At 39.2% G+C, this 25809-nt stretch overlaps 1 protein-coding gene across 1 annotated transcript in view; it reads right to left on the reverse strand.

Moving 5' to 3' along the window:
• Window positions 1–25809, reverse strand: part of LOC139744627 (hydrocephalus-inducing protein homolog) — an 88966-nt gene that overhangs the window by 60953 nt on the left and 2204 nt on the right. Inside the window, exons 2-27 of the mRNA XM_071655057.1 lie at window positions 24447–24603; window positions 23218–23343; window positions 22477–22596; window positions 21733–21867; window positions 21013–21212; window positions 19865–19989; window positions 18260–18461; window positions 17401–17527; window positions 16112–16387; window positions 14852–15143; window positions 14153–14367; window positions 13009–13109; window positions 12073–12208; window positions 11166–11330; window positions 10364–10516; window positions 9533–9636; window positions 8689–8823; window positions 7990–8131; window positions 7283–7395; window positions 6306–6456; window positions 5419–5556; window positions 4844–4972; window positions 4167–4389; window positions 3107–3145; window positions 949–1100; window positions 7–294 (exon numbers count right to left, since the gene is read on the reverse strand). Coding sequence (XP_071511158.1) covers window positions 7–294; window positions 949–1100; window positions 3107–3145; window positions 4167–4389; window positions 4844–4972; window positions 5419–5556; window positions 6306–6456; window positions 7283–7395; window positions 7990–8131; window positions 8689–8823; window positions 9533–9636; window positions 10364–10516; window positions 11166–11330; window positions 12073–12208; window positions 13009–13109; window positions 14153–14367; window positions 14852–15143; window positions 16112–16387; window positions 17401–17527; window positions 18260–18461; window positions 19865–19989; window positions 21013–21212; window positions 21733–21867; window positions 22477–22596; window positions 23218–23343; window positions 24447–24575 — 4116 coding nt within the window. The 5' untranslated portion in view covers window positions 24576–24603. The remainder of the gene's footprint in view (window positions 1–6; window positions 295–948; window positions 1101–3106; window positions 3146–4166; window positions 4390–4843; window positions 4973–5418; window positions 5557–6305; window positions 6457–7282; window positions 7396–7989; window positions 8132–8688; window positions 8824–9532; window positions 9637–10363; window positions 10517–11165; window positions 11331–12072; window positions 12209–13008; window positions 13110–14152; window positions 14368–14851; window positions 15144–16111; window positions 16388–17400; window positions 17528–18259; window positions 18462–19864; window positions 19990–21012; window positions 21213–21732; window positions 21868–22476; window positions 22597–23217; window positions 23344–24446; window positions 24604–25809) is intronic.

Consider the following 25809-nt stretch of genomic DNA (forward strand, 5'->3'; position numbering starts at 1 on the left):
ACTGACCTGGTCAACGGTGGCGATTTCGTCGTCTACTTTCTTGTCCTCGCTGCCCGTCTTGATGCTGGCCTTGCTGTGGGTCTTGCTGCCGCCACTCTTGGCCGTCGCCTTGCGCGGACTCCGCTTGGTGGACTTCTTCTCTTTCTTGCTGTCCTTCTCCGAGGTCAGGTCGCGGTCGTCCACCATGCTGGACTTGAAGGTGGCCTTGTCGGAGTCGTCCGGCGGCCTGGGGGAGGAGATCTGGATCTCCAACGGCTCAATGGGGTTGTCCGGCAGGACAGGCTCTTCTGCATCCTAGGGATTTGAGATGGAGACCAAGACCAATGGGATATTACAAATGAGAACAGAAGCACTTGTGAAAGACTAAATTCATGACTATTTGAAATCTCATCACTTCTTCTGAATTCGACTTCTTTGTCATCTTCTTAGTAGTTAAAATATTATGAATGAGGAAATGAGTGACTCAACGAATATTTGCTATTTCTTTGCATCTTCTTATAAGTTAAAGATGATGTTTGAGGAAAATATACATAAGCAAATAATTCAACATAAATTCTAAATCTCTTCTACTGAAGTAAAGTCTGACAATATCCTCCCCATTTATCATGGACATATCATTGTTAATTAGCATGTTCATATCTAAACAGTTATCTCTCTATGCTATATGTCTCCCTCTACAGGGGTGAACCTTCACCCCCCCCCCCCCCCCCCTGAATACTATCTTTCTTTCACTTAATGTGGATGCTCTTTTGCCAATTAATGTAGCCATTGTGGACAGGAAAGTGAGACTTTGTCGGCAGCATGCCTGTTTGTCATTAACAAATCTAATCAAGGCTAGATAACAGTTATATGGATGTGATAACTGTGACAGCACATTTAAACAAATGTAGGGGAACATTTTGTAGCCTGTCTAAATTCTTCAACACCTAACTTTGAAGTATATCTCACCTTCATCTCATCCATTTTCTCCTCCCCACTCTCCCCTCCTCCTTCTCCTCCTCCTTCTCCAACAACTTCCTCATTAGCCTGTTGTTCCCCCTCCTGTTCGGATGGCTCCATCTCTGGCAGTGGTTCTTCAAAGGCTACATGAGTATCAGCCACTGCAGGAGGGTGGGGGAAGAATGACTCTACTTAGCACATCATGGGATAGTAATATCACACATTTGTTTCACTCCCTCCATCCTGATAGTTTCAAGATGTCTGTCAATATTTTTCATGTGACACAAAGTCTGTAACACAAATTCACAAACTTTCCAGTATTTCAGCTCGCCATATAAGCATAGATGAAAGGAAGAAAAAAAAAACCAGCTGTTACTGACAATTAAATGGGCTTACATAAATCAAAATGAGTACATAAAATGATATCGGCACCATAATACTGAACATACTCCCCTGTTGTATAATAACATGCCAGTGACAGAGAAACAGAAATTCACAAAAACACAAATTGTGAAAGTGAAGATGTCTTTGGGCCTTAGAAGTAATACAAACATGTCAGAGGCAATGAGCGGTAATCAACTGGGCTTATCAAACTGAGATTGGATTATACAAAAGTACAAGGTTAAAGGGGAAGGATAGTAACTGATCAGTGGGAATCAGTGGAAATGCTGGGAGATGATTGTTCCAATCCTTATGGGATTCATTCAAGAGTTCATTGTATATCTATTGTTGTGTGAAAATGATTTGCTTCAGAATGGTCTCATATTCAAGTAATGTGCAGTTTAATGCTTCCAGGTTAGCGTCCCTGGTCAGTGACGGAGCATTAATCTGCACATTACTTGAATATGAGACCGTTCTGAAGCAAATCATTTTCACACAACAATAGATATACAATGAACTCTTGAATGAATCCCATAAGGATTGGAACAATCATCTCCCAGCATTTCCACTGATTCCCACTGATCAGTTACTAGCCTTCCCCTTTAAGAAGGGAGGTTTAGGAGTCAATCTTCACACACAGAAAAGTTGGGGATTCAAAAAAAAAAAATGGAAAGAGCTTTCAACAGATAGTCAGATTTGTTGAAATAAGAATTCTTTCACTCAATCACGTCTGTCATTCTAGGATAATTCATGACCAATTACAAATACTGCCTCAGAGAGAAACAGGTAAACAATATTTTTCTGATTTTTCAAAAGCAACCTGAATGATTGCTAGCCTTGTTACAACATTCAGCAAAAAAAAAACCAAAAAAAAAAATGCACTGAAAGAACCTACAGCAATTAATCTATTTTTACTGAAACCCATTATCAGAAAGACAGATCTGACTTAACACAACCAACTTCCTGCTTGTGGAGCTTGGAAGTAGAAATTAAGTGATCTGATAATAAAAAAAAGAATGAATCACAATCTCACTGGACGAATGCCTATTTCTGATCTGCTGACTATATAGAGATCATAGGGGATTCTAAAACAGGATAAAGTTGGAAGGGGGTCACTGGCACTTGTTCTTGACTGACAGTGAAGGGGAACACAAATTGGAACAAAACATGTAGATTAAGTCTTTTTGTGCCAATGACTTTGTACAGTGAGTTTAATGCTATGGGAATTGTTGCACCATTTGGCACTCAAAACACACACAAAGGGTTTACATCATCTGGTACACATTCTCGTCCTCCATATACAGCACAACAGGTTAGAAGACATTAAGATTCACATACACAGTTCTAGAGTATACAATGTTACGATAACAGGCACAATGATTAGCACATAATTATCACATGTCTCACCTTCACTGATATCACATTCTTCAATGACTTGCATTTTAAAAAAAGAGTGGAAAGATGTGAGTGCAAAAGGTGTAGCAGAGAATTGCAAATGCATGGCAAAACAGAATGTACAGCACTGGAGAAAAATGCAGATATCGCAGTCTCACAAAATCAAAGTTGTACAAATGTGATGAAAAATAATGCATTCTTTGCATGGAATGTGATTTTTTTTTTTTTTTTTTTTTTTTTTTTTTTTTTGCGAACAAGGATATTTGCATAAATGCAGAAAAATAAAAGTAACAAACAAACCAAGGCAGGCAAAAGACAGACTTGACATTATCTGAAGGTTGGTGAATATCATCAAAATTAATGTTCTCCAGGAACCTTTAGACAGACTAACATGACTGCTGAGCTATTTCACTTTCTGTCTGATAATTTTCTGAGGTTCACTATCAAAACATCTCCTTTTTTACAGGTTTTCATTGAAAGTTATATCATCAACATACGTTTAGCACAGTTGGGGTAAAAGCAGAAAAAATGGACTTTATTTCTGGGACAAACAGTAGTCTGGCATGAGTGAGGATTGCAATTGATTTGTTGTGTCCTGTTCAGAGTCAAGTAGCTGACACATGCGATGCTTCCAAGACCCTGTTGCATAAAAGTTGATATCAAACCTTAAGTGAGAAAATCAAACATAAGTCTGAATGCTCAATTCTGATTGGCTGACACCTAACTTATTTTTGATTTTCTGACTCATAGGCTTTATTTCATCTCTTTGCACAACAGGGCCAAGGTGATGTAGCTGAGCACACAAGAAATAAGAGCAGTCTGATAATTTAGGTGATGTGAATATAAATACACACATTGGCAATGATTTTCAACACTCTATGCACTCAAGCGAGGTGATTGAGAAGTGACAAATGGCTACTCCTCGTCCAAAAAAAGCGTGCATTTGGAACACAAAGCATCAAAAATGAGATACAGCATGGTGATGGATGATCAAGATGTGCATATTTTGCTTGCAGTATGTCATGCATGTTCATAGAGAATACCATCAGCACTTCTAGGCAAAGAAAACATGCTTATTATGACCCACGTTCAGAGTCATTTACAAGCTTAAGGTGATTCTATAAAAATATTTCAGAAATACAAAAAATTAGTCTAAACAAACACTTCTACACATCTAACTTTGGCAAAATTCAATATGTAATTCCTTCAACAACAAAAAGTGACCTTATTAACATGGGGAAACATCATTTGTAATATCGAAGTCAATGTCAGAGCACTTTCTGTAGAAAACTTCATCGTCTCTTTTTGAGCCAACAAGACAAACAAGAATGAGATAAAATCAACAGCAAAGCATGAAGTGGTGGTTTGCAAGCCAAACAGTGGAGTTCTGAGATTGTGAAAAGTGCATTTCATCCTCGATGAGATGTTTTACATGTATATTGATTTCTTACCTTCAGGCTCCGTGGGTTCAGGCGGCACCGGCAACGGGTAGATCATGATGGGCGTCTCGGGCTCCAGGAAGGACCAGCGATAGTTGACAGCCATGGGGCTGTTGTTGGTGATGTTGACGTAGCGCGTGACCTCGGTGTCGTTTAGGATGCAGCCAAAGTTCACCTCCATCTTCTCAAAGGTCAGGTTGGGGAAGTAGACCTCGCCTCGCAGACTCACATAGTCCTGTTTGAAGAATGGACAACATTGTAAGAATTCAAAGATAGGTTTAAAGTGGAACAAGGACACACGACAGGAGAGGTTAATTTGATTTTGTTTCATTTATTTCTACACTAAAACAACAATCATCACAGTTTCCAGTCATAATGTAATCATTTCCATTGTGGGGGACCAAAAAAAAGCCTGATAATTTGTCAAATCACGTAAGTATCTCCATTTCTGTTAACCCGTTGAGGACGGGCTGATTTTGCTATAACACACATTTCCCACAGACATCTGCCCAAGTATACTCGGGATTAGTCTTCGACTGGTTAAAAAAACAAAATACATATCAAAATAACACCACAACAACAATACTTGGGTATCTCTGCACAGAAACAACAGCAGACATTGTAAAGAATAACATATCAACTTTGGTCAATGACATAATGTGAAGAGGTTTAAAGCGTGCTTTACTCACCGTGTGAGGGTGCTCCTGGTAGGTAACGGTAAGAAGCTTCTCAGCGATGCGGCTGTGGGCGTCGTTCTGGTAGGCCGGGTCAAACTGGATGGTCAGCTGCTTACTGTCACCGACTTCAAGGGCCACCTCCTGATTCATTCGAACAGAAAACAAACAAACAAACAAATAAACAGATATATTTAGGAATTGCAATTAGTGGGCAGAAGGGAACAGACTGACAATGAAAATTTAGATGACTTTGAAGCCTTCTGTACATTCTGTATGGCTTGATTTAACACAGAATGCCCTTCAGTATACACCGCTCTTTGATATATTTCTGATGACAATCCTTCCATATAATTAACATTCTTCCATATGTTTAACATGATAATCATTGCTGTCTTCATAGTCATTTACACACTCCTTGCTATAACCATCATCATCATCATCATCATCATCATCATCATCATCATCATCACATCTTCGCGTAAAAATCATTTTCCTGCACTAAAAGATTTGCCCCTTGGATGCAAGCATGGAGCAGTGCATGAATGCAAATTAACGAGAAAGCACAGACTGAGGCTCATCACACCCACCAAGGATGAGAGGGGTTCCACCCCATCTTCGATGAGCTGGAAGGGTTCCTCCAGGGTGATGGTGGTGTGCAGCGGTAAGGAGGACACGTTGGTCATGGTCAGCTCGTTGTACTTCTTGGTCAGCACATCATCGGGGTGCTGAAGCAGCAACATCATTGGAAAAGGGGAGGAAATTTTGAGAAGAAAAGCAGACATGACATTAGTATGTGCCCACACCATGTCTGTAAGCTCAAGATCAGGAAAGAAGAAAACTTTTAATGTCATTGAACTTTTCAATGAAAATTATGGTTGAGAAATTACGAAACTCTTACGCTTATTTGAAAGACAGGAATATGTAGATTTTATTGTGCAATGACTGTATGGCTTTCATGTTTTGTCACTGAGTACTGCTGCTTATGTCCGAAACACTGTAAGGTGGTAAAAAGTCAATCACTCTTGGAACCTTTTTCTGGGCAGTGTCAGAATACATTCAGCAGACCACAATAATGCATTACATGTCTATAAATAAAAAGTAGAATATGAATGATTTGTGGATGCATATATCTTCCACTAATAATTCGGCAACCCCGATGCAACCAATCATAAATCATTCACAAGTCTAAAATCCAAATGACAAGGGGCATTCTTCACTGACTAGGCGAGAAATTCATTACTGTAAAAGTGGAAATTTTCCCGCATTTTGCGAAAATAAAAGCATGCGAACATTTTTGCATGCCATATGTTCCAGTAGTAAATGTCCTGATTCCGCGGAATTAAAAACACGCAAAATCCATCTTACCCGGCCGAGCGCAAAAAATTACTCGCGCGAAAATATCAACTTTTACAGTAACTATAGTGACATTGAGAGTAAAGTAGGGGTGTGGATATACCCCCCTGGAGTGACCCACCTTTTCCACCTTGAATGCCACCTGCTTGGCGGAGAACTCCAGGAGGGGACTGATAAAGGTGATGCTGACGTCAGTCTTCATAATCTTCTCCTTGCCACTGGTCCTACCGATGATGGCATGGCATAGCATCCTCTCCTTCACTACCTTGGGTCTGTGATGGGAGGGTGAGATATGAATATGCAAAGTTATTTATGAATATGTACATGAATGATATGATATATGAATTAATTGATTAATAAAAGACTGAATAAGAGAATTAATTAATGCAGAAGAATAACATTGATTCAATGAGTGAATCAATGAATGAACACATACAAGTATAGATAAACAAACTTATTTGTCTGTGCTTACAACGATCAAGTCATCAATTCTCAGATGTCATAATAAAAGCAACTTACATCACTGCAATACTACACAAATTTGCTGAACATTTAACTTTTCAGTGTCGTGTTTAATTTTTCATCATCAAATATATTTGGCTGTAAACTTCTGAACATAAACAAAACATCTCCATCTTCATGTTTAACAGGTCAAAACTAAAATGATTATTTAAACATACAGAGTTAGAAACTTCCATTTTTTATCTTTATTTTCTTTTGTCACTGTGCACATGGACTGTGCATTTTACAACAAAAATATGCATTAGCAGAAAGGACTGGGTGTTTGAGAGGAAGAAAGATCTCTGATATTTATCCAATGCACAAAACTCTCTGTTGAACACTCATATAACCGAGTGCTTTGTGATGGCTATACTAAAACTTCCTGACTTCAAACCATCAACACTCACAAAGTGATGACAACACTGTGATAGGATGCTACAATTGTGGAACTCTGAATATAGACTACTCATGCTTTTTTTTGGGGGGGGGGAGGGGGATGTACAGGCCTCAGAATGCTTGATGCAGACTGTCTTGTGAGAAATATATCGTTGAGTAGAATGTGTACAGGGTGATGATGCCTGAAAACTATGTACTCACTCAGTGCTCTCCCCATCCAGGCAGACCTCAATACTCTCTCCTGGCTCCAACTCAAACCGGGATGGAGTCAGACTGAATACCGGTCTTGGAGGCGGGGCGGGTGGCGGCATTTTCTGTGTGAATCAAACAAGAAATATTTCACTACTTCGTGCCATTCAGGTGACTTGGGGTGTTAAATTCTTCAGCAAATCAAACAGCAAAACACTTCATTGGTATTCCAAATAAATGTCTACTCATGCCTCTTTGAACATATATCATATTTTGCTTCAACAAGGCAAGGCTAAAAGCTGACATGGTAATTAGTACAAACATGATTCTTGTTATTCCATTTGATTACCAGCTTAGAAAAAGAGAATGGTGCTGTGTGATCACATACAAAATGACAAAGAGTATGAGAGCATTATTGCGAAAAGAATATGCATCTAAATAGCATGAAAAAATCACGGACAGTCCTTACAATACATTATGACATTTTGCAGATATCCTCTTGAACTTTAATTCAATGGACGTACATCAATTTACAATTTCAGATGTATGGGTAATGAATTTTTACAATAATCATAACTTTCATTCCATGTTAAGTTTTCATCCTGCAAGTTGCAATTCTTAATCACATATGACAGACTAAATACATTTTCACTTCACAGCGAAGACACAAAAACAAGGTAAAGAAGGCAAGTGATTGAACTCTGGAAATCATCACTCACCTGATACTTGACATCCAGAGGGTTGTAATCTGGTTCTCTACTCTTGATCTTGATGGGGGCGAAACCCTCGGTGGTCCAGAAAAGCTGCTGGTGACGTCGACCCTTGTTTGTCAGAGTGAAGGTTCTCTGGCATGGCTTACTACTGCTCCAGGCAAAGATAAATTATGCAAATATGAAGACTTTAGAAAATGTTCCAAAGAAATATAATGAATTTTACATTCTTGTTTCGGTAAGGAGATATTAAAAATTCTGTTTTATTACTTGGTGGAAATAAAAAATGCTTCTTCCACTTCTTTATTCTCCTCTTCATTTCCTCCGCCTCTTTCCTTAGCTCTCCTCCTTTCTTCTTCGTTTTTTACTTCTTTCTTCTTCTGTTTATTCTGCCTCCCTCAATCCAAAAGTTTATTGCAAATTATTACAATAGAGGCATACAATGATTGAAAAAACTTGTCTGAAAGATGGGACAGGGGTGTGAGTCCTTGCAGAAAAAAAAAAAAAAAACAATCTGAAAAAATTTGAAACTTGTGAAAAAAAAGGTCTGAAGTGCATTAATCTGTGAAAATTTCATTGCATTCAAATTGCCAGAAAGTCTGAAAAGTAGGTTTGGGGCAGAGCAGAAAAATCGGAGAGCAGACTAAACTCTGAACTCTTGACATCCCTGATAGGATAAGACTTTGTGATCATATGAAGTCAGCTAACCTGAAATGGTGGCCCAGCTCAATAGTGGGCGTCATGGGTGGGTCTGAGACGATGGTGGTGCCATGACCATAGGCCTGGACCTTGACTGTCCTGGTCTGGCTGTGTTTGAAGGCAATGGCCAACTTGTCCTGGAACCTGCAACACAAAGATAGGAAATTCTTATCCTGAGTATATTATCAGACCAAGAAATATGTCATATCAACTGTAAAGTATTCTTTAATCAAACTTTATGAATTGTATTTCTTACAGATTGTTCACAAAATTATCTAGAAGATGCATATTTTGTATTTCTATTACCTAATGTTGCATGGAAGCAATGCACAATTGAATTGAATTGAATTGAAAGAGATCTGCCTGTCGGTATTATCAAGGAAATGAATGATTATGGCAAAAATGCACAAATTGTATGTAAAAAGGTGATCATCTACATTTTGTACAGACTTTGCTTCCGAGTCTACACCCCTAAAAGATTTTGAAGCTGAACAGATGCAACTATTTGCGCTATTTGCACATCTTCTTTTGGAATGATAGTTACTGCATTAGTTGAGAATTTAAGTTAGAGATTAAAAAATAACAAGTACAGTATTTCACTAAACCTTTGACTTCATACCTGAGAAAGGACTTTGTGGTACCAAGATATGGGCATCTAACCAGTCAATTGGATAAAGGGATGGTTTGATAACAGTGACAGTCATTAAGTCATGGTCAACAAGTGGTGGTCACCTAGAGCTGACAAGATATATCTTGCTATATAGCAGGAGATCAACACAAATACAATTGTAAGTGACCTCTCTGGTCATTTCAAATCACAAAATTCATCACTTTGTGTCCAATTTATACAAACCTGATGCAGTCATCTAGGTTGACCGTCAGGGTGACATCCAGGGTGTCCTCGGGAGGAATGACGCCCTCGCTTGGCTCCACCTTCCACAGCGTGTTGGGACGCACCTGCAACATGAAACCATCACATCAGGATTACTCTCTATTTCCCTCGCTACACATCCTGGCAAATCAATGCTACAATACCTAGATTGACCCAACTTGCACGGTAAAATCTCTGTATTTTGCATCAATCAAAGATATCTCCAGAAGAACTCATATGATCTCAGCAAACTGTTAAAAGTGGAATCATATTGAAATCAATGCTTTATCATCAGATTCTTTTGGAAAGAAGAGGTTATTCACAGGCTCTCAACAAGACTTTGAGTAGAGAGAGAAGTCGTTATATTAGTGTAGCGATTAGTTAGTGCTGAAAATCAGATGATGAATTGAATTGAGAACTTTGCTTATATGTGTAGATCGATATGAACAAATTTTTTTTCTTGTACTAGAACTGAAGCTTTACTGAAAGTGTAGTTTGACTTTAAGCAGGGTTCGACACTAACGGTGGCCCGGGGCCACCAAAAACGCAAGTCAGGCCACCAAAATTTCAGAAATGAAGAATTTTGTGGCCTAATCGGGACACCAAAAAAGGTCGGATGTTTGCCTTTGGGCCACCAAAAATAAAAGTTAGTGTGAAGCCCTGCTTTAAGTATTAAAACCTGTTGCATTACTTAATGACTGGGTTTCTACAGCAATGCAATGATACTTTCGATGCAATCTAACATAGCAAAACAAAACAAAACAGAAAGGAGAAATATTCCATGGACTCTAACAGAAGTGTGTGGTTTCTCACCATACTGCACGAGAAGGGAGCTGGGATGAGGCTCTCATTAGAAAGGGTCACCACTCTGGACACGTCGGTCAGCACCGTGGTCTGGCCCCAGTCGATCTCAGTGGGGGTGACGTGAACCACCGGCCCCTCTCCAATGCACTTCAAAGTCACTTGCTGCACATGGAGACAGGAAGAATAAACAGTGACAGCAGTCATGTTTGTGGAGGGCTCTACAATGTACTGTACAACTAGAAACATTCGTGGCATGAATCTTGTGCAAATTGGAGAAACGATGCACTTGAAGCATCTGCTACAGTACATACAAAACTAGTCAAAACATAAATAGTTGCAAATGGAGTGCCACAGGAGAGTAATAATGTAAAATTTTGATGGTTTCATTTTTAACCAGAAATAGTAGCTTTGCTAGTGTTGATGCCTTTTATATTTGTGTGAGTCTCTGCAACATATATCCTTTGGTTTCAGTGAACAGCATTACAACAGCACTTTCCGCATTATACTCATCAAAATTCAGGAAAGCCAGCAATATAGATTCTCACAGATAAATTCTAACATCACATATTAATGGCATTCAATACCAAGTGATTTCATTCACAAACTATGCTGAAAGATTACTACTGTCCAATGTGTTGTCTATGTGTAATATCTTCTTGATGTCTACCAAAGAAGATCTCCTCTAAAATCAAACATAATAAGTAGGTTTTTTATAACTGTAAGGTTGTAATGACATTTAAAACAATTTTTATCAGTCTCAAAAAGGGCATATTGGTTGTTGGGTATCATCATCATTTGAAAAATGGCCTACCAGAGGGGGTTCCATGGAGCCAAAGATGCTAAACTCTGCAAACGTCTCCAGCTCCTCCAGATCCTGAGGTGTGATGACCAGGGGCACCCTCAGGGTGGTGTGGGGCGGTAAGATGCCCGTCGGCTGGGGGCTGCTGAACAGCAGGCACGTCATCTCATCTACAACCTGTTACAACGAATGGATGCCATACGGTTCGACACTATTTTTTTTCTCACACTTTGATCAAAATCTCCTATTTACCCCGTTGAGGATGAATCCCCAGCATACTCAGGCAGGTGTCTATGGGAAATGCCTGTTGTAGCAAAATCAAACGGTCCTCAGCGGGTTAATATACAGAAAAAGGGAATATCAGACAGATACCAGTGATAGACAGAGAGAACAGGAGAGGGAGGGAATAATGTTGACGGAATATTTGATAGTTAGTTACTGAATGGGGATTAGTTGTTCCTTAAACTGAACCTGTGTTTGTTTGTTTGTCTGTCTGTCTGTCTGTGTGACTATGACAAGAACTGCTACAGGCAAAGAAGGCAATAATGTGAAGGAAATCAGACATACACAAAACTGTGCCAATATTTAGAGGTTGTACCAGAAGAAATGAAATACTATAACCATACAAAACTTCATTTGTGAGCATCATTTATGAGAGCAGCTACCAATGTAAATGAACAAAGTTGTTTGGGATGTGCACCATCCTTGGGTATTATTACACTACCGACAGCAAAACAGACGAAGTTATTAAATGTACATCAATATCATGCAAATTTTCATTGGAAATGTAATCTACTGAGAGAAAAAATAGCTCTATCACAGAACTTCTCTATGGAGGCTATTCATCGATATATGGCAAACATCAGTTAGATTTCTAGGAATTTCCAGACAATTATCATACATTGACTTGACAGCTCACCTGTGGTACCAGGTCATACTTGGCCGGCATGTCCGAGTCATTGCAAAGCCGGGCGCACAGCTCGTAGGGGTGGTTCAGGAAGCATCTTGTGTAATCCAGAATGGGTGTTACCACACCAATAGAGGGCACCACACACCTGCAGAGAGGCACAAGATATGTGATGATTACACATTGTAAAACTTTCAGACATGTACAAGGTATGTCTGCATTCCTGTGAGTTTCTTTTGTTTTTCAGCAAAGTTTTGAGTACTAATGATCATGGTCAATGTGTTCAAGTTCAAGGGGAAACAAGATTACTGGAAACAATGTGTAAAAGACATTTTGTGAACACTAAAGATGCTTTCCCTCTCTTTCTTTCATTTGTGTGTTTTTGTTTTTATAAAGAGGGCACACAATGAGGGTCCACAAGTTGCATGAATGCTCTATACACCATGTATAAGAAAAACTATAGAACTGTACATACAGGAGATGACTCACAATGTTTTTACAGTGTCAATATTGCCATTGTTGATCACAATTCCCTCATTATGACCAAATACTTCAAAGAGATAATCACAACAGAAATCAGAAATATGTGTGCACTCTAATAATATACACACAAATTCATGAGTCCTGATGATCCAGTGCACAGTATCCATAACCCTTCACATAACATGCCAAATTTTTCATCATCATCATACAGTAATCCATCCAAACTTGTCCTAGTTGTAAATTAGCAAGCCCACTCAGGTGTAATAATGTGCCTCAATCAAACGGGAGGACCATGATGACACTATGGGGATAAGGGGAATTAGGTAATCTCTATTTCATTGACACAAATTGCCAGATGTCTGCGCTAACTGAGGAAGAGAGGGCTCCAACACATGCGGCATTCATTCAACGACCAAAGCACAGTAAAGGGTAAAAACATTGATAGACACTCTACCATCAACTTACCGGGCAGAGATGGGCAGCGACAGGAGCTCCTGTCCCACTCCGATGATGTCGACGACCAGGGCCATGTCATACTTCTTGAGGGAGTTCGAAGTCAGCTCAACCTGGGTGGGAAAATAATGTGTATCTTTGAGTTTGCTACAAACCAGAATGGGGGTGATGCCACACAAAATTCTCTGCACAGAGTAATGAATTGTTGAGACTCTCCTACAAGCAACATCATGTTAGTGATAGTGGCACATATCTGCCCCCATACAAAAGTATCTCCAAAACACAATATACCCTTTGCTGCAGTAAACTTTTTAGTTCAAACCTTAATTTGACATGGACAGGTGCTAACATAAATCAACAGTTTGAAAACTACTCATTCTTTTCCTGTTTGTTTAATCATTAATTTGAACAGCAACACAAATGTAGAGAATCAGTAGTGCAATGACACACAGGAGAACCTAGATATTTGTATCTGCTTTCTGACTCCAAATTACCCACAAGTTAATCATCTAGGCATGGCAGCAACACAGTGCAGAAATACAGTGAGAATGTCGATAAACTTAGAGAAGTACCGATATATAGCTTACTGTTTGTATCACTGTCAAGATCAGATAAAGCATTTGACCATTGTAAAAACCTGAACATTTTATCATTGATATCCTTGTCTTCCCTTTCTCAGACTTTCAAATACTTATAGCAGCAATTTCAGACACAACAAGTTATCATATAATCATAATGCATAGATATACCACACATTGACCTGAGGCCATTTAGACACAATGTCCCGATATACAATTGTACGATAAGTACATGGCAGCATCAGGTCTCGTGCACTGCCATGTTTCATGAGAAGTTCATGAATACGTATGGGTCTCTCCCTTGAACAGTACAAACTTTGCACAGGTTTTGCATATTGTGTTATTACATTGTGTTGGATTCATTAAGTAGTTCACAAAAAAAAAAAAACCAACAACCTGCTATTCACACAACATATGAATATGAAAGACATGAATATGAAAGAAATTCAGACATGAAGTATCATCTAATGAATATGTACAGCGATTCTGACACATAAAAAGTCCAGTATCAATATGTTGCATATCCAAACAAGAACTCTCTAATCTGAAGGGGAGGGGGGTAAGAAGTTGAAACTGACCTCTATTCTGACTTCACTCTGAGGGTCAATGACCCCACTGGAGGGCTTGATCTGGAACTCCCGGGGCGGGGTGCTCAGGTGGGATCTCCCCAGGGTTACCTCCCCGCTGGTAGCGGACACAACCTCACCCTCCCCGTCGCCGGGCACGCGGAGGCCGAAGGACATGGGCACAAGGGCCGTGTTGACCAGGGTGGCCACTTGGGTACTCTTGAAACCTGGCAGGACCATTCACAGAATATTGGTTTTGTAAGATATCTTTACGAATTCTCATTTCTCATGATTGCTCAATAAAGATTTTCATCATGGCTAATGAAACATTCACTATTGTGATATTTTAATTTATTGCAAAATAACTTCAATTCGCACTTCCCTCACAGCGACTGGCACATTTCAGAGCACAAACTATCAAGCACCAAAACTTCACGTAGTGTATCAGACTAATGCAAGCATGGGTATCCATAACATTTAACCATTTGTGGGTACAATAACTTAATATAAATCACTTTCAATTAGAATGTCTTAAAAGTAATCATACATTAGTTAGGTTCACATGCTGTTCCTAAACTTTAAGTTTAGGTCAAAAACTTCACCCTAGATGATTATCTTGTAGTTTAGCACCATGTGGACGCACTCGAAAGTTAGCAATCTAAAAGTTTAGTTTTGAATAACTGATTTAACTAGTAAACTGCAGCTGCCTACCATAGGAGATGGTCCCAAATTTGAGCTTGGGCGTGTCAAAATGGAAGGTTGGCCCGATGACACACCCCCTGAATTTGAGTTTGTGCTGGTAGGGGAGCCCCTCCACCTCCCAGAAGAAGTCCTCGTCGAAGTCTCCCAGGTGCGGGGAGCAGAAGGTCACCTCGATGGCCTGGAAGCCGCCGGGCTCGATCACGCCGGCGCTGGGGGAGAAGCTGAAGTAGGGCCCGAACGTGGAGTCCGACAGGAGGAGGCGGAAGGGCGCATCGATGTCGCCACGGTTACCGAGCACCACCTGAGAGAGATGCCAGGGGATAGTTTTCATTAATGCGAATTGATCATGCAAAGACATTCATATGAATTTCGACTAATTTTTGAATTCATCACTGCAAGTGCACATTCTGTAACTTAAATCTACGGGTGATAAAAACACTGAGTGAAATATAAGAAGTGAATTTTGGTCATTTATAATCAAAGTTTGATTTTACCTTTGTAAAATCCTCTTTAAAAAAAAAACTAAGTAAAACAAATGTGCAGATAAAGTGTCAGATTCTCATCTCATTTTCATCTTTTCAACAGAGACAAATCACTCTGAGTGTATCCATCACTGTCATCATGCTTCCAAAGGTAACAGTGAATAATAAAAGGAAGTGAGATTACACTTCCACACATGAAAGAAACTAAAATCAAATGTTCCGTCATTATCTCATACACCCATGATATGACATCACGTAGTGTTCCCACACGAGAAATAGAGGTCTAAAGGTCACCACACACTACACGATCAGAATAGTCACATGACTAGAGAGGTGAGCTGGGTCATACAACCAGTGGCGCAACTCAACACCACATACTATGCGATCAGACTACACAGCTCGGCTTACGACCAGACTGACTTTATTGCATTATACTTTTAATAGCATGATTTGCTGAAAGCCAATGACTGATCGAGAATATTTGACATGTCAAATCTATATGACTGGCAATAAGACCCAGTCACACGACTGGAAACTGGTAAGGCTGGTGATGTTACACTTCTGCTCTTAAGGTCGTACAACTGGTAAATCAGAACAAAGTCGTGCAGTGTGTGGCAGCAACTACATGAAAATGAAACATAAAGCACAAAACACACACTACTCAGATTTCATTTTTGCCAACATTTAACCTTTTTTGTGCCAGGGACTTCGGACAGTATGAAAAAGGCTATTGGGTTTTCTGTGCCAATCAGCACTCAGAGCACACAAAAGGTTAAAGATGACTGACCTCGTAGGAATGCTTGGAGTTGATGAAGATGTGCCCCATGTTCATGGTGTCATACGAGAAGAAGACCTGCGGTCCGATTCCATCCCCTTTCAGTCTCAGGGGCAGCCGGGTCTCCCGTCCCGTGATGTCGCAGTAGGCTGTATGGCTGTACGTCTGGGCCCGCGTCGGCTTGAAGATGATGCTGATCTCCCCGGTGGAGTTGGGCCAAATGTCGCCCTCTTGTGGCATGATGGTGAAGGCATCATCAGAGAAGAACAGCTCATCTCCCTCCACAAGCTGCACAGGAGGTAAAGGAGAGAATCAAATATGCATTCAAATGGACAGATAACAAAAAACTCTGATAATCACTATTTTGAAAACACTGGTGAAGATGTATATAAGTATATCCATTTGAAAACACTGGTGGAGAGGTATATAACTACACTAATTCTTATTCTTCTTATCAAAAAACATAGGTCAATATTTATGCGTGTATCAGCACATCACGTGGGTTCAAACATACAGTCTTGCTCTCACAATTCTTCGGACGAAGTCAAAATAACAAGATTTGACAGGACAGTCAAAATAAAAGACATAACCGCAAATCACCTCTACAGCTGTTCACAAGAAGAGTGATAAAAACAACTCGTGACCCGAGTGTCAAATTTAACGACTGTTTGGCACATGATTTGTCTGCGACTGATCTGCGGGACTGATCATGAGGGTCAAACGATGTTACCAGCTCACAGCAAAGTTGTCTCAAAGGAGTCAAGGTGATAGACCCCACGTATCAGATGTTGAGATATAGCAGCACTGAGCATTATCGTAAACATCTTCCTTGCATTTCTACAAGTGAATATACAGAGCGTTTGGGGGTTCATCAATCCTTCATTGAACACATGACAATTTTAAATGTTTCCCTATTCAAAATTTTATGCAATTCCATAACTTACAAATATTTCTTCCTGGCAAATTTGAAAATAAAAAGCAACTTTTGAAAAGGAAATTACATCCAAGGACATAAAAATTGCCAATAAAGTATGAAGAAATCATGTTTAAATGTTTCCTTTATTCCACATTGATTACGGTCCTGTTTCATAAAAAAAGTTGATAAACCATAGCAACTCTTGCTGCAATAGCAAGTGTCATGGTAACATGACAAGAATCCTGTTTCCTGATTGGTTGTTGCTTTAGGAAGTTGCTATTCTAGACAACAGTTATTATGGTAACATCATTTATGACACGGGACCCGATGATTTGTTCCCTAAAAGAAACTTGTTCTTCAACAATGCAGGGGGAGGGGTACTCACAGTTCTCCTGTTCTGGAATGTGTGGGAGAGGATAGCCATCCTGTCCCTCAGGGTGGGGTCCATGATGCATTCTTGGAGGAAGGCATCATGCTCCTTCTGCTCCTCGGAGCTGATGTTGCTGAAGAACCTACAAGACATCAAACAATTCACTTACAACATAATAAAATTCCATTGGTCATTTGTACGTTTCTTCCAAGTGTGATGTCTGTGTATACACCAAAGTTGCATATGCAGGATATAAGTTTTCTACAAGTGAATTAAATGCAAATGGTTACATGATAAGTTTGTTGGCCATTCATGCATTTCTTCCAAGTATGATACATATATATACAAGCCTGTACATATCAGTTGAATATCCACTCTAAAAGTTTCATACAAGCACATCATATGCAAGCACTGCTAGCTAAGATGGATTCTTTTTCACAACTCTCAAATGTCATTAGTTCTACACCTTGATCAGTATTACTTGCACACATACGTGAAAACTACATGCAAGAATGAGAATCAACTTTTACAAGATGTCATCGTGTGTCAAAAATCAATAAAAGCTCCCAGTGCAATCTTTGATCACAAAAGCAAGATCTTACACTGGCGTACTGGTTTACAGTATTAGCAGTTAACCCATTCCATACTGAATTCTGAAATGCCCATAGACTTAATATGCAGGCCACCAGGTTCCTGTGCGGAAAGGGTTAAGCAATAATGTGCATCTTTGTTTGATAAATAGCAATGAAGTGTCATCAAACTTGCGTACATCATCACATTATATCTTGTACAAATGGTAAAGAATGCAGGTCAAGTATCACAATTTACTGGCATTGCGTGGTCTAATTTGCTGTGAAATAGAGTGATCACTGACCCTTCTTTCTGTTGCTCCTCCTCCTCTGGAGTGGCAAACTGTTTCCATTTGTAGTGGACGATGACGTCGCTGCGATTTGAGATGGTCACCGTCCTCTGATTGGCCATGGAGATGTACGTGTTCTCCAAGCGCAGCGAGTTCTTGTCGAGCCGGACGTTGGCGTCATAGGCGCCCCCGTATAGGTTTACGAAGATGTCTTCGCCTGGTGAGGAAATGAAAGCAATTAGTATACATATCCTGCACTTAGTCTCTATGGGACAGTTTGAGTGTTCGTCTTTGGTAACCAAGTTACAGCTGATTTTTAAAGAGGGTCCTTGCTGTACACTGAAGAAGACATTCAACATCGTATTTGTAAAAACAGAGTAAATATGGCACAGTATATATGCATACAATTCTAAATGTTACACAGGATAAATGCAATCTTTGTCAGTGTTGAAACAACACAACTGCTGTTTACTTTTTGTTACAGAGAAACATGACTGAAATCTTCACTGCAATTACACACAGAATCTGTTGACAAGAAGAAACAAGGTTAGGGCTAATTACATTACCCGGTAAACTCCTGCCTTGAAGGATAATGTATTTCAATGGGACAATGTCTGAGCATCCCATCACTCAGAGAACAAGGGGAGTGAGTGACGAGTGATGGAATGTCCCCTCTTAACACATCACCAAGGATGACAACGGTCATTGCACTGAAACTTCCATTGCTGAAACTGCCATTCAAATCTTGAGTGTGTGCATGCTTTTTTAATCACACTGACAGATGTGAATTCATATGTAACATTCGTTCCACTGATTTGACAATTAACACGCTCAGTATTGTCCTGTGCAATAATTGGAATTTCCCCTTCTTGAAACCCATTCACCAGCAATGCTATCAATGTAAGCAGGTGAACAAGAAACCAATGTGCAAAATATTGAGGTAAAGTAGGAGTTATATTCTAAAGTATCTTATATTCAAATATCCATATTATACAAATAATGAATGTTTATGAGTGCAATGGACAGAATATTTCATGAGGTGAAAGATGAATGATCCATTCAACGAGGCGCAGCCGAGTTGAATGGATCTACATTTCATCTTTCACCGAATGAAATATTCTATCCATAGCACGAATGAAAAACATTTATTATTTGTTTTATATAACGCCTAAAATAGATCCTTCTGATTTGATGTTTTATTAATTTAGAAACAAGAGAGAATCTGAGATCGCGAGAGTGCTCACTGAGCGCTTGTTACGCTAGCGCGCTGTCGCATACACACACTGTAAACGCAAGCGTTTAACACACGTAGTGTGCCGGGCTCTCAGCGAGCATGCAATGGAGCAAATCATATGGGTCCAAAATTGCACGGTAAATGGAGCCACAATTGCACGAGTGATGACGTCATAGTGAAATAGGTCGAATGATCAATGTCAAACAACAAATTAAATGACAAGGATCTCTTCAGGCGTTATATAATACAGAATATTCAGTTTACTATACAGACAGATAATTTTCAAAGTATTCACAGAGGTGGATATTCTAATGAGGAGTTGTGTGGCTGATTCATAGGACTAATACCTGCCTTATGAAATAACATGGTGACTGGTATAGATTTACCTGAGTCATAGTTGATAATCAGGTCATCGTTATGGTCACCGACAGTCATGGGTTGAAAGGTCAGCTCGACTTGGATGCTGTCATTCACAGGCAGAATGCCATTTTCTGGAGAAACTGAGAATGGTCTGTGTTGGGAAAGGGGGGGGGGTCAAAATGCAAGATAAGATTATGTGAATGATATCAATTATTACCTTCACAATTGCACACATGTAAATTCAAAATTCATTCATTGCTTTTTTCTTCTTGAAATATTGCAAAAAAGAACAAAAACAAAAACTCCATATACCAAAGGTATCAGATCTAGCATAGAGCGACACTTCCACCCTGTGATCTACAAGCAGACATCAACATTATGAAACATGAAAATTCATGAAAATGTACATACATGCAAACCACACGTAAGATAACTTCATTCAAATTGGCCTTGGAACCAATTTCATGCATTCCATCCATCCAACCATCTAATCATCCATCCCTTCTTTCAACCAAAAGACATACAGTTGAACCTCTCGTATCCGGACAAGTCGGGACCGGGGCTCATCCGGATAAGGGATTTGGCCGGATAAGGGAGACTCAATGCTTTATACATGTACATAATATACATAATTGTATACACATGTACAGTAGACCATTGTAGTACCACATGTAGTAATGTGTATACTGCAACCTTTTCATTGTTACACTCAGTAACAGACCCCAAAATAGAGGTTCGTGTTTGCAAGAATGAAATCATTTTCTTTTATAAATTCTTGGGATTCTAATTCATGTGTGTTTGTGTAGGAGTTCTCAAGGAGTTAGGAATCCCCCTTTCCTCCCGTAATTATAAAAAAAAAAGAAAAAATCACGGCGAGATTGCGTCCGTATAATAGAGAGATCCGGATAAAGGGAGGCCGGATAAGAGAGGTTCAACTGTAATTACATACCTACATACACACACATACATACATACAATATACAAACAAGCACACATACATACAAATTGTTGTACATACACACTAAAACACATAAATTCCGAGGGACACAGAAAGCCATGTGAAGAGAGTTATGTGTCATAAAGAACTATTTGTAACACGGGACTTAGCTGAAAGCTGATAAGAACAAAGATGGCTAGCAAGTCAATCATCCAAGGAAACAGCCCGACCACTCACCCAGAGGAGTAGAGGGCAAAGTGAGCGTCCTTGTTGCCCACGTTCCTGACCAGCAACGTCTTGGTGGTCGGATACTTGACCGGGCACATGGAGAAGTTGACCTCGTCCGGGAAGTCCAGCATGGCCCGGGCCCCGATGGCCCTGACCGGGACCACAAACTTCTCTCGCTCCGTCATGCAGATCAGCTCATGGATATAGTCCTAGTGTTGTGAAGCAATGCAAAAGATTGCAGGATGTGTCCAGCTTTAATAATTACATGCGGCAGGCCACAATATACCAGTATAATGTTGATACTGAAGTGACAGCATGGTGAAACAAGAAATTCATTCATATACATCAATACTAGATATTTCATGTGGAATGTAATACTGAATAACTCAATGTCAGATTATGCAGTAGTTGATGACGAAGAGGACACATTTTTCAGTTAGCTTGTCAAGGGACCTTATACTAAGAGAAAATCAAATTTGTTACCAGTATATGAGGCATTGAATAATCATACAGTACTTCATAAAATTTGAATTAGGTAACACACGCTACAACGATAATATATCAATGAAAAAATGGGGGGAAATAGAATACAGCAGTTAAGATACAGGAATGTACACCATAAAACACTCAGTTTCATTCTTGATTTCCGTATTGCTTTAACTGTAGTTCAGAAAATAGAATGACTCACCAAGGCTCTGGAAGTATGTTCAAGATTTGCAGTTTGCTTACCCTCTTTTCCGACGGGGTGAACTGGATTCTAAAGATAGTGGCCATGCCGGGAGCCACTTTTGTGGTGACATCAGGAGGACTGATGATCTTGAAGTAAGGCGAGTCTGCCTGGTAAACCTTGACCAATCTCGACACCTGCAGCACAAGGAGTGGATGAGTCAAACAAATACTTTTCAGGTAAGTTTCCCTTTTCTGTGAAGCTATTTTCTCTTTCTTTTTTCAGACTCACTTGTAGATGACGAAAGTGTTTGTAAAATCCCACTTAAATGTGAAGAACCATCTTTGATGAGCTATTAATTTCTTGTCAGCTCAAAGTTACAATCCCTGTGAGTGTTTGTGTGTGTGTGTGTGTGTGGGTGTGTGTGATTTTCTTCCCAGAATTGCAATTTTTTAATGAGTATTAAAAGTGCATCAATCTGACTACAAATTGCTTTGTTATCATCTGCTTGCATCTCAATGAACTCCTCGAAGGTTGACATCAGGCTCATTTCAGTCTAAACTTTGACCCTTCTTCAACCCTTATTCTTGTAAGTTTCTGACCGCAAAGCTTCAAATTTCATAGAACTGGTACAGTAGCAAAAGTCACAGCAAAAGGCAAAGGACACAAGACGTAAGTGAATTTTGATTGGCGAAAACAAAGAAATATGGATTTGAAAACTAAAAAATAACACAAACACCACAGTTGATCTTTTTGGTGTGAATTGGGTTGTAGTGAATAAAACAATGCACTGGTACAGTGCTTACCTTGTCATTGTTCCTGAGGAGAAGAGGCACTTCATAGATGATGTGAGGTTCAAATTGCTGGAATGTGACTTCTGATGGGAAAGGCTGGAACAAGGGCTCATCGATATCCACCATGGAGAACTGGTTACCATGGCAATGGGAAGAAGAAATGAAACAAATAATGAATCAATAGTATACACAGTGAAATAATTGTTGTAACACATGAATATTCTTTAAAAAAAAAAAAAAAAAAGTGTCCAAAATGAAAGGCAATTCTGTTTACATGCTCTGTTATATGTAGATTTAATGATAAATTTCCTTGTCCTTCCTTGTTTAGAAAACTACCAGTAGGTGCATTAGCAACGCAATCTACTTTCCAGAAGTCATCTACAGATGTTCATCTACTTGTCATAACATGGCTTGGAAAATAGACTTCATTCATACTAAACCTCATTTTTACCTCAGAGTTTGCATTGTACCTCACAAAAAGGACACAACAGTTCACAACTTACAAAAACTGCAATTTTCCATTCTATTTCATTTTATATGCGTTAATTCAATTTGCACAACAACATTTCCCGAATATGGAAAATCTAAGCATGGATACTTGTGTGGCATAATTCATCTTTAACTAGTCAGGCACATTTCATATAACTTCGTAAATTAACAGCAATTTCGTTCAATAATACATGCTTGAATCATAAAGTAAAACAGTGGCTAATAAGCTGTTAAACTCATGTAAATTTGATCATAAATTGATACCTTTTGATGTGTATTTTCTCCCATATCCATCAGCTCAATGATCTTGGGAATGTGCATTGTGTGAGTGTTGGCCAACTTCTCATCCGTCGTCTGGGATACTTCTTTCATGAATGAAGAAGGTGTCATCTATATTGGAGTAACAGCGATTGTAAGAAAGAATGAACATAACATGATTTCTAACACAACAAGAGATGAACAACAAAATGCTTGATGCGTTTATCTCTGAAAGTAGGTATCAAATGTCAAATTAATCAATGAAAAGACAAGCCTTGCACTTGTCAAAAATTTTCCTTTAAACCAAGTAAGCAACTGCATAAAAAAGCAAAACACAAGACAATATTCAATGTCAAAGGCCTAATTTTGTTTTCTCAAAATATGTCACATACTTCAAATAGAATCAGTGCAGAAGCATTTCCTGTGTTCTTGAAATAAAGGTCTCCCATAACAGCTAAGATCTGTTTTGTGATGATTAGCACAACAAAGGTTGAATAAGAATTACTTACTGAATTTTGTATAATCAGATAGAAAAAGAAAAGAAAGTATGGTCACGGGCAGCATATGTTTCATAATCCATGTGAAGGAACAAACTGTTACTGTAAAAAGCTGTTATTTTTTGTGATGGTTTCATTTTCACAAATTCTGTGAATCTTAGTTGGGTTGCAAATTCAATAACACACAAAAAATATTGTGAACAGATGGTGTCCCTTCCAAATCAACAGCCATTAGTGCACTTATGACAGCCTCAGTGTCAAATTGCGAAAACAACATCTTGTGAGAGTGTCTGTGACCTCCTCATTTGCAAAAATATCTGTACGCAAAAATAACGTACAGCTTTTACAGTACACTGATAGGAAGTCACTCTCAATTGCTCCTTTTTCAACAACGTTTCTCAGAGGATTCTACCAGTTACCATCAAAATTTGCATTTCATGGGATCAGTTTTGTCTTTTTTTTTTAATTCTATCAAGCCTTTAGTACCAGTTAGAAGAAGTTATACATTTTCAAATTTGCTGCCTATCGCCTCATTCCGCACAATAGTTTCAATTCTCACAGATCAAATATAGCAACCAAATATTTCAGTACTTGTATGTTTTATTTCTGTACTGTTACCACATAATGTACACTGTACTACGAAATGCATGAAAGTGACCACATGATGAAATATTTCACAGGTTTCTCCATCACAATCACTACTACCAGTATGTTGGTCTGCACCAATGGCAACATCACCTTTGGTTCTTCCTTTGGTCCTCGAATGAGTTTGGGGTTCCGTGGCGCCATGACTTTGCTGTCATACGCCGGGGTCTCCCCACAGTCGGTGGCTCGCTGAGCCGTCTGCTTCTCAAACCCAGTGGGCATGATGCTCAGAAGTTGGCCTTCAACCAATCTTTAACAAAAACATGCAAAAAAAGAAAAGAAAACACAATGATGAATAAACAAAGATAAGATTAACATAAATTGTATACATTCACAAGTAAATAAAAACAATAGCCTCTATTGAATGTCAATACAACTGAGGGGAAGGTTGCTAGTGTTCAGTACACAGTAAAACATATGATATCAGGGTCAGAGACAAAGTAGATTCAAGCATATTTATGTAGATTATTTGGCAGATCACTTCAATGGTTTCTTCACCATGCTCTTTGCAAGAAAAACCTGGTAAATGAAATTGGATCTCTTAGTTTTCGTGCATGGGTTGTGACATTCGAACATGTGGGACCTCCATTTTATGTCCCTTCTGAGGGAGAGAGTGTTTTGCCGCTTATCCTTACCAGAAGGGACTGCATGATTACACACAACACTGCTCAGCATGATTTGACTAGTGTGCCTGAAACCCGAGCCATTTCAATATGATTCCAAGATCTAGACATGCTACCAACAGAGCAACCTCTCTAGTACAGACTAAACATCTTAGTGATTCTTTAATGTTTTTTTTACTGCTGTTCTTTCTTCTTTTCTTTTTTTGTATTCGTGGAAAGAAGAATTTTATAGAAGATGAAAAAAGAACTGAATGTTTGGTAGTCATCCATTTAAAACACTCTCAGGTCTAACATTTATAAACTTCAGATTAAAAATCTAGATCTACATGTAGGGTGCCTAAATATTGCAAGCTAGAACTTTAGGTAGAAATTGATATACACAGGTGTAACACCAGCCTATAATCTAGGCAGAGGATGCAGTTATTGTCTTTGCTGTTACGCAAAACACGCAGCAAGACTCTTGTCTTTGCAACGCAATACGTCTGATGGTACATGGTGAGACTACGAACAGTGGAATAGCGCGAAGTATCAAATGCCTATATCCACTCGTCTTGCTTAAGTCATTATTTTCTTATCATCCACTAAGAATAGGTGGCAAACTGCCATCGAGGCTGTGCCTTGCTGTATCAGATGTTTAGCATAACAGCAAAGACAACTAAAGCTGCATCCTCCGCCTAGATTATACTATAGGCTAGTGTAACACTGGTTGACAGAAGCAACATTTAGAACAGATGGTCTGCCACCTGGGATCTATTGATGAGCTCTCAATTTTACCAGTAGACAATAGACCCCCAATCAGCATTATGATTCATTATCATGCATGTAATAAAAAT

This window comes from Diadema antillarum, unplaced genomic scaffold (assembly GCF_040938485.1).
Source record: "Diadema antillarum isolate AM-2024a unplaced genomic scaffold, OU_Dant_1.0 seq00001199_RagTag, whole genome shotgun sequence".
Taxonomy (NCBI): domain Eukaryota; kingdom Metazoa; phylum Echinodermata; class Echinoidea; order Diadematoida; family Diadematidae; genus Diadema; species Diadema antillarum.